The sequence below is a fragment of the Mastomys coucha genome, unplaced genomic scaffold (assembly GCF_008632895.1).
Source record: "Mastomys coucha isolate ucsf_1 unplaced genomic scaffold, UCSF_Mcou_1 pScaffold16, whole genome shotgun sequence".
In the NCBI taxonomy this organism is placed as follows: Eukaryota; Metazoa; Chordata; class Mammalia; order Rodentia; family Muridae; genus Mastomys; species Mastomys coucha.
Genome location: NW_022196898.1, coordinates 107,120,235 through 107,133,608, shown reverse-complemented (window position 1 = coordinate 107,133,608; position 13,374 = coordinate 107,120,235). Strand labels below are relative to the sequence as shown.

The window sequence follows — 13,374 nt, the reverse complement described above, 5'->3', positions numbered from 1 at the left end:
AGACAGACAGACAGACAGAGACAGAGAGAATGAGAATTTAAAAAATTCATTTCCCATTAATATCTGCATATAAATCCCTCTATCCTCATTCTCCAAGGAGCCTGAATCTGGAATTGCTTGGTAACAATTCTTTTTTTTTTTTTTTTTTTTTTTTTTTTTTTTGTTTGTTTTGTTTTCCACTACTTCTTGTTCTTGACTTATTGACATAGCTCATCAGATTCAATTTTCCCACTGCCATATTCTCTGAAACACTTTGACAGATTATTCATTGATTATTTCCTCACTCTCTACTTCATGGTTATAGTGCTCTCAGGTTTTAACAGTATCTACAAATCCTCTTCCCTCCCAATCAGACAGACCTAATATAAGATGATATATTTTAGTTTGACTGACCAAATCAGTCACTGTGAGGTGTGCAAAATGAGTAAGAATACAGAGTCTTCTGCTAAGATTAATAAAAGGTGAAAGTATAGGAGCCTAAGCACAACCAATTTGTGTAACACTATTTTCTGCTACAAGAGGTCAAGTTTTTAGGGTCTGTTTTTCTTATGTTTTAAAATTTAACCAACTTTTTAATCCAAATATTTGGCATAAAATAAAACAATGAACTGACCAATCATACAAAACAAATAAAAACTAAGAATGTAGCCTTGTAGAATAGTTTACCATTATGAAATTATTAAACTCTATTTTGTGCTTTGTATACATGGCTATGCTTTCCTGAGATTGCTTTGTTTTCTTTAAAATTATTTTTAAAATATTTTATTATTGAAGGATTTTCTAATTCAAGCATTATAAGGTAGAAATATCACTTAAGTAGCACTTTCAAATAACTTGGTCTTCTTTTAGTTTTATGGCTTACTTTTTCATTATAAGAAACAACACTAGACAGTCAGACACACACACACACACACACACACACACACACACACACAAGATTCAGAGAACATTATAGAAGATGCAGAGATCAGGGAGAACTTGAATGAAACAGGGTCTTCTGGATATGACAGGACCAATGAACTCATGAACTCACAAAAATGGTTGCCTGCACAAGACCTGCATAAGATCAAATCAATCAACATTCCAGTATGGAGGTGGAAGGATTTACAAACCCCTATCCATAGCCAAGTAACTACTGACAGCTGATGGTTATTAGGGGAGGGCAAGTCAGTCTACTTTAGGGGTGTGGCCCCAGCTAGAGCAATGATTCTCCAGTGATGGCCCTATCTCCATGTATATACAGGCAACATTAATTGAGTTTAATGATTTATTTAAAAATAAGGATATGAAGTTGGGAAGAGAGGTAAGGAGGGGTGAATATGGTCAAAATACAATGTATACATTTATGAAATTCTTGATCAATTAATAAATAAAAATTATACTTAAAAATTCAACTTACCAATGATCTTGTACCTATTTCTTCATGAAGTTTGGGCATATCAACATTTTGACTCATTCGAGAAATCATGCGCATTAAGAGTTGAAGCTTTCTACGATTTGGTGGGGGAAGTAACAAACAACATAATTGTAGAGCATTGATGGCAACCCTCTCTAAATGAGGTTGCAGCAAACCTAGAAGGCAAAGTAACCCCCACCCCGAAAAAAATCATCAATGATAATAGGTTTCAAATTAATAGAATACAGTTTAATAACAAGGATAATATAATACTCTTCTTTCAATTATGGTTATAAATTTCTACATTACTTTAAAATATAGCAAGATAAAAACTTGTCTTGCAACTTCTTTCTAAGTATTGAAGTCCTTCACTTATAAAATATAGTGATACAGATTAAGTGAAATTAAAGGAAAAGAAATTAAGTGCTTTAAGTAGTATAGAATAAATGTTGGTTATGCCATGACCAAAGTGTTTTACAATAATTTCTTCTCAAGGAAAGAACAAAGTAATTTCAGAGAAGAAAAGCCAGGAATAGAAAGCTGAGTTAGTAAACATTAAAAGTTAACATCGCATGCACCAAAAACAGCCTTACTTTGTGTGCCAGTCAACAAAGAAGCAGCTGCAGGTAAAGAATTCTCTGAAAGTTCTATGGTACTTTTGCACAGTCTTTTATTGATTGTGGTACTAGACTCTTCGAGCTCACTTGTACTGCCTTGTCCAACACTTGGTTTCATTATAATTTCAGCCACTGGTTTATTGATATACCTAGTCTGTCTTGTACTACTTCTTAAAAGTAGACTCTGAGATCTACAAAGCTGTTTTGAATTATACTTTCCATTACATAACTTTTCTTGGTCTTGAACAGTCAAAGCAGAGGTTCTTTTAAAAACAACACAGTGTGGCTGCTCAGCATTTTCCTCTGAGTGAAGATTAAATAGGAATTTCTGTTTGGGTGCAGACACTAATGATTGCTTACTATTTTGTTCTTCTATGTTCAGAACAGACTGGTAGAAGATACTGGACTTCTTTTCACATGAATTCACTGGCATATCTACAATTCCTTCCAAAGAAGAACACCTTGGTTTGATGTTAGAGGACAGGGCATTTGTATTACTTAAACCTATTAAATTATGACAGCTTCCTCCCATTATGTCATTAGCACTAGCTCTTCTGTTTCTTAAGTTAACTAGCTGCATTTTCTTGGCACATTTTTCTTGAAATCCTTGATCATTTCTTTGTAGTCTCTTAGTAGAATCCAACTCTTCATTGCTTTTGTCTTTGTAAAGCAGACTGAGAAGAAGACACTCAGTTGATTTGAAGGAATTCAAATTGCTTAAATCATGGAGTTTTGAAGATCGTGGATCATCTTGGATTTTATGTATTCCATTTGTTCTATCTGAAACTGTGATGTAGCCACAAACAACTACCAGAAAATGAAACGAAAATTAAGATACAACTGCAAGACAGTGGACAAAAATAAAACAGAAACAAAGTAAAGTTTTTTAAAAAAGCATCACTATAATAATATATACTGTTAGTAGAGAACGCATAGCAGTTGCTTAATTTAGAAGCCATCTCAATAGAACACATGCAACATTCAGTCATAAACATGCAAGACTGACTAGTAGTGTTTCCATTTGTGATATAAATCATTTAAAAGTTAATTTAGCAACATAATCAGAAGGATCGCATCAGAACACACTTAAAAATATTTGTTTTTACTTTTACAAGTACTTGAAAGCCTTTAATTATACAAAAAACTGTATATATAACAGCACACAGCACACAGCACACATATAGTCATCTCAGTGTTTATGGAAAGACTGGTTCCAAAGATGCCCATGGACAAAATCTGAAAATTTGTGTCTCTTATCTAAAATGGTGTACCATGAACATACATATAACTTAAGCATTTATTTTAAATATTCTCTGTTATTCATATAACACAAGGTAAGCATTATGTATACATTTATTGTTTAGAGAATAATGACAAAAAACAACAAAAAACACCCTGTAGTTCTATGTAGTAACTACATTAAAATGTAAATATTTTTGATTATGGATTAGTTGAATTATGCATGTAGGCAAAACAGCACATGAAGACTACTATATCTATACTTGGTATCTCTTCTTGGTTACCGGCATAGAACTACTAAAATCTTTGAATTTTCTGAGTGATAAATCTTGTTATTCAAGAGGAGCTATTGCAAAATACATGGGTTTGTGCTCATGTCACTCATGGCTAGTCACATATCTGTATTGCCTACAGCCTCAAGGGAAGGGAGATGGAGATAGAGATTAATATCAAGAAAACAAAAACAAAAAACAACAACAACAACAAAAATCTTACTCAACTACACAATTATACCTAGCTAATAAAAGCTACTTAAAATTCTGAAACAATGAAGTTAATGTAGCTCTGGGTTGATGAACACTCACAGATGTTCAGGGTGTCTTTCCTGAGAGGTTATAGAGGCTCTGTTTCACCCCTACTCTCTTCCATGTGTATCTCTTCTCTTTGTTCCTGAATTCTATCCTTCTTAAAGCAAAGTAACAAACATAATTACTTTCCAGGGTCTTGTGAGTGAACTACTAAATTATAAAGGAGTTCAAGGGGACCTTTTAATTGGTAGGTAGCTGAGCATAAGTGTAGGGAGCAAAGGGAGCTTATTTGTTGCCAGCACCAGAGGTAAGGGTAAATTTGTGGATATGAGCCTTTCTCCTGTAAGATTTGGGCTAACTCTAGGGAGCTGTGTCAGAACTACATAGAACTATATGACAGTTGATTTTAGGGCAAGTGGTGTTAAAGCATGTTTGAACCATTTGATTTGGTATAACTATAGTATTATTAAAATCTGAAATAATTTATATCCTACCAACTTCATATTTACTATGTTTTTAGACTTTTAACTTTAAAAAAACTTAAAGACTTTGATAGAATAAATTTAAATATTAAGTAAAATTCACACATACCCAAAATGTTCACAAATAATTCATAATATTCAAATGTAAGTAGAGGTTCAGGGAGATCTAGAAAATAATCTGCAATTGTTTTGAATACATCGCGTTCAAATCCAACATAAGTTAGGTTATTAGTGGCATTACTTCTTGGCCCTAAGAAGCAGAAGGCAAAAGAAATAAATTTCAATTTAAATGCAATTAAAAGTGTTACCTCCCCCTTCCCCTCAGCCATCGTATTTCTGGCAGTCTCTGCTTGGAGGCTACCACCTGGGGAGCTAAGACAGAGGCTCTCTGTGGACTGTCCATTAGTCTTTGAAGAAGCCACCTGAGCACACCCACCACCAAAGTACATGTACCTGCCCACCGCCAGAAGATCTTCTGAACTTGGGGACTTTGGCACCTGAATCTTTTTTTTGCAGTATGCAAATATCATGTAATCTAGAGATTTGGTTTCGGTTTCTTCTGTGACTATAAAAACCCTGGCTTATTCTAAGTAAAGCGAAGCCTTGATTGGGATGCAAGTTGGCTTCATGATTTCTCTTTACATTTTGAACCCTCTATTTCAAGTCCTTTGGTCCTTCTCCTGAAAGAACCCAGTTCATGAAACTGTGGGCAGTTTCAGATGGCACCTGAAATCGTGGACTCAGACACGGGGGATTTATAAAGGACACACTGTCAAAAGGTAAGGATAAAAGGTCGTACACCATTCTGCATGGTAGGCAATTTTGATGCTAGCACTAACCTTATTTTCATATTGTAGAAGTGTTGCCGTGTGTGCAAGAAGGGTACAGTGCTAGGTTGGGTTGGGCATTAAATTCACTTAGATGGTGTGACAGTAAAAATGGGTTCGAATGAGTCAAAAGCAGCGAGCGATACAGAGTGTAAATAAGTTGCTTCAGGCAAGGGGAGTCAGGGTGGAAAAAGATGCATTGAAAGGTGTCTCAGATGAGAGAATCTTGTCCATGGATCCAAGAAGTAAGTAATTTAAATGAAATCACATGGGAAAAAAATTGGAAGAGCTCTGAGGAATAATCAGGCAGAGATATTCACTCTCCGCCTTTGGGCACTCGTGAAGGAGATCATAGAGGAGAGAGATAGAGTGTCAGAAAGCGAATTGAGCTCACAGAAATCAGAGAGTTCAGGGAGCTTTTTCAAAATTTTGTAGCCAGGTTATAGCAAACTGCGAGCAGAGTCCTTGGGGAATCTCATACAGATAGTCCGTTTATTACACAATTAGCTTATGAGAATCCTAATGCAGTGTGTAAAGCTGCTATTCAGCCACACAAGGGTAGGATGGATTTATTTGGATATATTCGCCTTTGTGCAGATATTGGACCTTCTTATAACCAAGAACTGGCAATGGCAGCTGCATTGCAGGGAACTACGGATCAAGAGATCCTGACGCAAAGACAGGAGAATAAAGGATGTTTTAAATGTGGAAGTATGAATCATTTTAAATATTGTTGCCCTAAGAAATCAGGGGCCACAAACAGGCAGCAGTCAGGCACTAAGTAGCTCAATTGTGAAAAGATTGCAGATTTATCCAGGTGCTATTGGTGGTGATTATCAGGGGGAGGTTAAGATTATGGCTGCTTCACCTCGTGGTGTTATCACAGTACCTTCTAATCAGAGAATTGCTAAACAGAGAATTTAATCTCTCTGTATACAATGCCTTCTAATTTTGTTAAAAATGAGAGAAGACAGAGTTGTTTTGGTTCTTCTGATTTATACTGAGTACAATCTATCACTAGCAAAAGACCTAATCTTAAATTAATTATTGAAGGAAAAAGTTTTGAAGGTTTAATAGATACTGGAGCTGATGTGACTATCATTAGAGGACGAGACTGGCCCTCAACCTGGGCTTTGTCTGAGACAATAACTCATCTCCAAGGAATTGGTTATGCTAATAACCCAAAACGAAGCTCTAAGCTTCTAACCTGGAGAGATGAGGAAGGTAATTCAGGACAAATTCAGCCTATGTTATGTCAAATCTGTCTGTTACTCTGTGGGGAAGAGATCTGTTGTAACAAATGGGTCTTGTCTAGTGAAGCCCTAGTGAAATAGCTAATAAGCAGAGGCCAGATCAGGACATTAGAACATCTGGAGGCCCTAAGCCTCATCCTAATAGTAAAGGTTCAAAGCATTTTCCGTGATGGCCACTATCTTGCCTGCGCCCCATGCAGATAAAATCCAGTGGATTAATAATATTCTAGTTTGGGTTGATCAGTGACCTTTATGTCAAGAAAAGATAGATGCTGCTTCTTTGCTAGTGCAGGAGCAATTGGAAGCAGGACATCTGAGGGAATCCAATTCCCCATGGAATATGCCAATATTTGTCATCAAGAAAAAAAATCAGGTAAATGGAGACTGCAAGATCTAAGATCTTGAAAGATCTAAGAAAGGTAAATAAAACAATGGTAGTTATGGGAGCATTGCAAATTGGACTTCCATCTCCAATGGCAATTCTAAAAGGGTATTATAAAATAGTTATAGATTTAAGACTGTTTCTTTACAATTCCTTTGCACCCTGAGGATTGTGAGAGATTTGCTTTTAGTGTTCTGTTAATTTTAAAGAACCTATGAAAAGATATCAATGGACAGTCCTTCCTCAGGGCATGGCTAATAGTCCTATGTTATGTCAAAAATTTGTGGCACAAGTCATTGATCCTATAAGGAAAAAATGGCCAATGATATATATTGCCCATTACACAGATGATGTCCTATTAGCAGGAAAAAATCCTCAGGATGTACTTTTATGTTTTAGAGACTTACAAATTGCCTTAGCTGAACAAGGACTGCAGATAGCTCCAGAAAAAGTGCGAACTCAGCATCCGTATAATTATTTAGGATTTACACTCATGGATCAATCTATTATTCCCCAAAAGATAATTATTCGTAGAGACAGATTAAAAACCTTAAATGATTTTCAAAAATTATTAGGTGATATCAATTGGCTTCGTCCCTATCTAAAGCTTACTACGGGAGAGAACCCAGTTCATGAATGTGGGCAGTTTCAAAAAGGATGCTTAAGTTTAAACTTATATTTCATGAAGGAGCTATGCTTAACAAGAATTCATGTTACAATATATGCAACTTATCAATTCATATATCTCTTGTTCTCTTTTTATAGATTTATTTATTTTATGTGTATGAGTATTTTGCCTATATGCATATATATGTGCACCACATGCATACCTGGTGTCATAGACCCCTGGAACTAGAGTTACACACAGTTGTCAGCTACCATGTGGGTGTTGGGAAGTGAACCTGTCTCCTTTAGAGGAGCTGCCAGTGCTCTTAACCTCCAAGCCATCTCTAGCCTCATTTTTCATCCTTTCACTGTAAGCAGCCTCTGACTAGTATTTTGTTTTAATATTATTTTAATATATGAAAAATTGTATACAAAGCAATATGTATGGTAAAATATGGTTTATTTTAAAAGCATCAATTATTTTAATGATATTTTGTTGCAATTTATTTTGTGAAGACAAGAATACTTGAATGATAACAAAAACTTCTAAATCATTGTCTGTATGTCAATACTTTTACGAATAAATTTTAATGCATTAATTAGTAGAAAAAGCAGTTACATGAGCATATCAAGAAAGCTAAATGAAATTGTTTGCATGTAAATTCACTACCATAAGATGTTGTTCTAAGCTTTTATTATATGCTCAATTTTTTAAAATTTTATTTTTTTTTGCTTATTCACTTCTTTAAAATTTTTAAATGATTTTAATATTTTGCCAGTTAAGTTTTAGACTTAATACTACTATTGAAATAACCATGATTATTAATTAAACACTTTTGATTTATTATAAACAGAAACTTCTATACACAGTCGAGAATCCATCAAGGGACAGTTAGAAACTTACACCTTTAGAATTACTTGCTCTTTACTCTCTAATTTAGTGGTCTCTAAACTATCACTTGGGACTCTTCCTTATAACAATCTTCAAGGACATGGTTTATAAAAAAAAAGATTAAACCACTTGGAAGTCTTGGGTACATCTCCCAACTAAATAAAAAATGTAAAAAAAGAAAAAAGATTCAACCACTTGGGAGTCTTGGGGACATCTCCCAAGTGAATAAAGTATCCATTCAGGTTTTACAGCCATTATTATCAAATATCCTTTATCCTAAAACAAAGTGTTTTTTGGTTTTCTGCCTCCAAATTTTTGTATGGCTTTATATGTGTAAACATACACATTGCAAAGTGATTAAAGAAAAAGCAAATCATATACATACATAATAATTTAAAAGCTAATATTTATTTTTATACAGACCTAACTTAGTATTTCTCTAAAACAGACATAAGAAATATTCTTTGTAGAAAGAATATCTTCTGCCTATATGGAACCCTGTCAATAAAAATCTAATGGCCTATAATGTAAGCAGGAAATAGAAGGTGAGCCATCTGTGATGTAGAAGGTATTCTGGGTTGGTGCCAGGTGGGAGATTTGCCTGGGAAGATGTGATGAGGCAGACACATGATACCTAAGCCACAAGGCAGAATGTAGTAGATCAGAAAAAATGGGTTCTATGAAGTTATAATCTAGTTAGAGAAGAGCCTAGCTATATGATTTGTAAATATATTTTGAGTCTGAGTCTTATATTTGAGGGCATAGGGCTAGGAGGAAACAGACCTAACTTCTACTTTTGTTTGTTTGTTTTGTTCTTTTCATAACAATTTTATTTTGTAGCTATGGCTATCCTAGAACTCACTGTGTAGATGACACTGGCCTCAATCACCTTTAATATATAGAACAGTAAGTTTTCTAAAATAGAAAACATAGATTCACTAGAAACAAAACCAAAGAATTTATAGTTAGATAATTTAGGACTGAGTTCTAGGTCCATTGAATTAACAGAAGGTTCTGAACATTTTGATTTTTCAACTTTAGAAAAAAGTTGTGGATAGTATTTTTTTTATTAGATGTTTTCTTTATTTATATGTCATACAATATCTCCTTTCCCAGGTTCCCCTCTGAAAAAAATAAAATAAAATAAAAAAATAAAATAAACAAAAAACAAAAACAAACCCCTGTTCCCTCCCCCCTCTCCTTGTTCACCACCTACCCTCTCTTGCTTACTGGCCCTGGCATTCCCCTACACTGGGACATAGAACCTTCACAAGGCCAAGGGCCTCTCCTAGTATTCTTAAGACTATTTCTCCACTTTTTTTTTCTATTAGCTTCAGTGTATCTGGTTTTATGTGGAGGTCTTTGATCCATTTGGACTTGATCTTTGTACAAGGAGAAAATACAAATCGCTAAAAATGGACAGATAAATTTCTGTGAGTATGCTTATCTGTGTTGTTAACCATGAATCATAAGAGAACAAGACAGTTGGACAGGGACTATAGAAAAAGATATTCAGAAGTCTGTGGTTAAACTTGGAACTTCATCTTAATTCCATGAATAAAATGTTTCTACAACTTATTACATAATGGCTATTTATTTTGCTATTCTGTCATTTTGACATACAATAAGGAGTATGATCTTCAACATTCAATCCCATTAAAATTTCAGCAATACTAACTTTATAATAACTGGAAAATGATACCTATCATTAAATATTTTAAGATACATTTTAACTTTTGATAGCTTAAAAGCATATATCTGTGAATTTTTAAAATATATTTTGAAAACAGTAAGATTTTTGTACTTCAACCAGAGGTTTACATTATAAAAACCAAATATCACTGATTACTAAGAAAAAGGTTTGTTGTGATTTGGTCTTTTGCTACGTATTGTAATGCTGAATACTAGGCCCTCAAGGCCTGGTTGTTCCCAGGGATGACAGAATCTGTGTGTACACAAAGTAATGCTATGTGACCTTAACTTAAAACTACTGGCTGTATAAAGATGCCTACAGCCTATACCTGGACAGAAGGGAGGTCAGCCAGGTTTAGATTCCAGGCTGAAGGGTAGGAGACCACCAGGAGTTAAGAGGGAGTATAGAAAGTGGAGAGCGGAGAGATGCCATGGGATAGGTGGAGAGCGGAGAGATGCTATGGGATAGGTGAGCTATAAAAACATGGCCATGAGGGCTGACGAACAGGAATTAAGGGGAGCCCAGATGGAACACAGCAAGTTATAACTTGGAATTATTGATAGGGAAGTGGACATAGTAGTATGGTGGGTAGATATTGGCCCAGCTTTAATTCTGATAAAGGCTTATAATAAATATAACAATTATGTGCCTTTTATCTGGGAACTGAATGATTTAAGATGGGGTAGAAATCCCGATTTGAGAGTAAATACTACAACAAAGGCTGAGCAATAAAATGCTAAAACCTGGTTTATATATTACTAACATAGCTTTTTCTATAAATATATTCTATGAAGTAATCTATCATGAAAAGGACAAATATGAGCTGAGTGCAACTTTATTTCTGATTTAACCTCTTTTATGCATATGCTATTTTGCTTCTAAATTGCCACCTTTAAGCCTTTGGGCCACATTGTGGCAATTACTGCAGTTTAGATTTTACCTAAGACTCTTCCAAATCCTATGAGCCTATGAGTTGATGATTTATTTAAACTGAACCATAAGTGAAAGATTCTAATCACAAAATAACTTTCTGCATAGAAAAGAAAGAGCTTACAATAAATTTCAATCTTCTTAAACACTATTAATAGAACACACAGACAGATCAATGGACAAATTCACACACACACACATACATACACACATACACACACATACACACACACACAAACTTGTGGTTTGCTTTAACTTACAATTTGCTAGGCACTTCATAGCAGATAAAACCCAGTGTGGAAGATCGTCTAGATAAAAAAATGCAAAGAATGTATATTAAGGCATACCATTTTTATGATAGTGTATTTTATTTTGTTTTATTTTTAGAATATATATTTTGTTTAGCAATAAGGGCTCTTACCAGCTTAGTTATCTATTGGCCCAGGATAAATCAATACCTTAAAATACAAAAATTAAAAATGTAGGGCCGGGCAGTGGTGGTGCACGCCTTTAATCCCAGCACTTGGAAGGCAGAGACAGGTGGATTTCTGAGTTCCAGGACAGCCTGGTCTACAGAGTGACTTCCAGGACAGCCAGAGCTATACAGAGAAACCCTGTCTTGAAAAAACAAAAAAAACAAAAAAACAAACAAACAAAAATATATATATAAAGATCTTGAGTTTGATTCTATCTATAATATTTAAAAGAAGTAGCTACTCAAAATCAAGAATTATCTAGGAAGGGTTTGTTGAGATATAAACTAAATCTCATCTTTGTCTATTCTACTACTTCTCTTTAGTTCCACTTTAGTTCTATTGCTATTCTACATGAGCATTACTGATTTAGGTGACTCTTATAACTGAAATTAACTATGTCTGAATATCAGGATACTCTTACATTGAGGTGTGCTTCAAATATTTAAGTTGGCATCACATCCAGCTTGTTCATCACTAAATCTGTAGCAAAATATCTGGCACATTGTAGGTAACTCAAGACAAGTATTGTTAACAATAGTTTTCATTGTCTACATTTTGGATGCTTATAACTGTCATATTTTTAAAGCCATATATTAATTCATTTTAGCAACTAAATAATTTTTTTGTGATAGCATAAATAACATTTACTTCCAAAATTCCATCATTATTACCAAATGAATGTGCCCTCAGAAAGTGTTCTACTTTTATATCTAGATCTCTACACTAACCTATAAATGCACCTTTGGTTACTAGGTTTGAAAAGATTCCAAATTCTTTTCTAAACACTTACCTGATTTATCTTGTAGTATGACCACTCCATGCTTGCTTGTGTTGGTCATGTTGTACATTATATATTGAGGAATTACTTGGTTTGGGTTTATGAGTTCTTCTATGGATGGCAAACTTAAAATGGTTTGCAGGCTAAAAAGAGTATAAACATTTTTTTCCTTTATAAAATAAGAGGAATAGAACATGACTTGCAACAAACAAAGCCATAGAGTACTTTATTTTTCTCTTAAAACAATTCAAGGATTATATTTACTATTTACTTTTACATACATACTTACTCAACAAAATTCAGAGGAATGCAATAAAAACCTCAAACTACAGTGATAACTTTATAACTTCTTTCTTTATACTGTACTAGAACTGTACCAAAAGCAATTATTAAAAACCATACATGCGGACTCCGAAGAGAGCCGCCATTTTCTCTCCAGTGAGTTTCTGAGACCAGAGCAGCCAGCCAGGAGGCACAGGCCCCATGAGTCCCAGGGGAGCCTCAGGGTGGCAGAGGCAAGATCCTCTCAGCTTCTGAGTGACAGACGAGGATCAGTGTCCTTCTCTGCCCCTTCCCTGCAAGTGGAGGGCCTACCTCCAGTGAACGCCTTAAGCCAGAGACCCGGGAAAGAGCCGCCATTTTCTCTCCGGTGAGTTTCTGAGACAGTCAGCCAGGAGGCACAGACCGCACAAGTCCCAGGGGAGCCGCAGGGTGGCAAAGACACGACAAGCTCTAGTCCAAGACACTAAGAACATCTAACACCAAAAAGCAAGAGATGGCGAAAGGCAAACGCAAGAATCCTACCAACAGAAACCAAGACTACATGGCTTCATCAGAACCTAGTACTCCCACTGCAGCAGGTCCTGCATATCCCAGAACACCAAAAAAGCAAGAATTGGATCTAAAATCATATCTCACATTGCTGATAGAGGAACTTAAGAAGGACATGAATAACTCCCTTAAAGAAATACAGGAGAATACAGGTAAAGAGGTACAAGCCCTTAAAGAGGAAACAAAAAAATCCCATAAAGAATTACAGGAGATCACAAGGAAACAAGTAGAAGCACTTAAAGAGCAAACTCAAAAATCCCTGAAAGAATTGCAGGAAAACACAAACAAACAGGTGAAGGAATTGAGTAAAAACCATCCAGGACTAAAAATGGAAGTCGAAACAATAAAGAAATCACAAAAAGAGACAACTCTAGAAGTAGAAATCTTAGGTAAGAAGTCAGGAAACATAGATGCAAGCATCACTAACAGAATACAAAAGATAGAA

At 35.1% G+C, this 13,374-nt stretch overlaps 1 protein-coding gene across 3 annotated transcripts in view; it reads right to left on the bottom strand.

The window, feature by feature from the left end:
* Positions 1 to 13,374, bottom strand: part of Depdc1 (DEP domain containing 1) — a 35,709-nt gene that overhangs the window by 4,114 nt on the left and 18,221 nt on the right. Inside the window, exons 5-9 of one of the 3 annotated variants that reach the window (XM_031375995.1) lie at positions 12,111 to 12,241; positions 11,105 to 11,152; positions 4,371 to 4,511; positions 1,990 to 2,820; positions 1,400 to 1,572 (exon numbers count right to left, since the gene is read on the bottom strand). In XM_031375995.1, the coding sequence (XP_031231855.1) occupies positions 1,400 to 1,572; positions 1,990 to 2,820; positions 4,371 to 4,511; positions 11,105 to 11,152; positions 12,111 to 12,241 (1,324 nt within the window). The remainder of the gene's footprint in view (positions 1 to 1,399; positions 1,573 to 1,989; positions 2,821 to 4,370; positions 4,512 to 11,104; positions 11,153 to 12,110; positions 12,242 to 13,374) is intronic. The other 2 variants (XM_031375996.1, XM_031375997.1) reach the window with 2 other exon arrangements.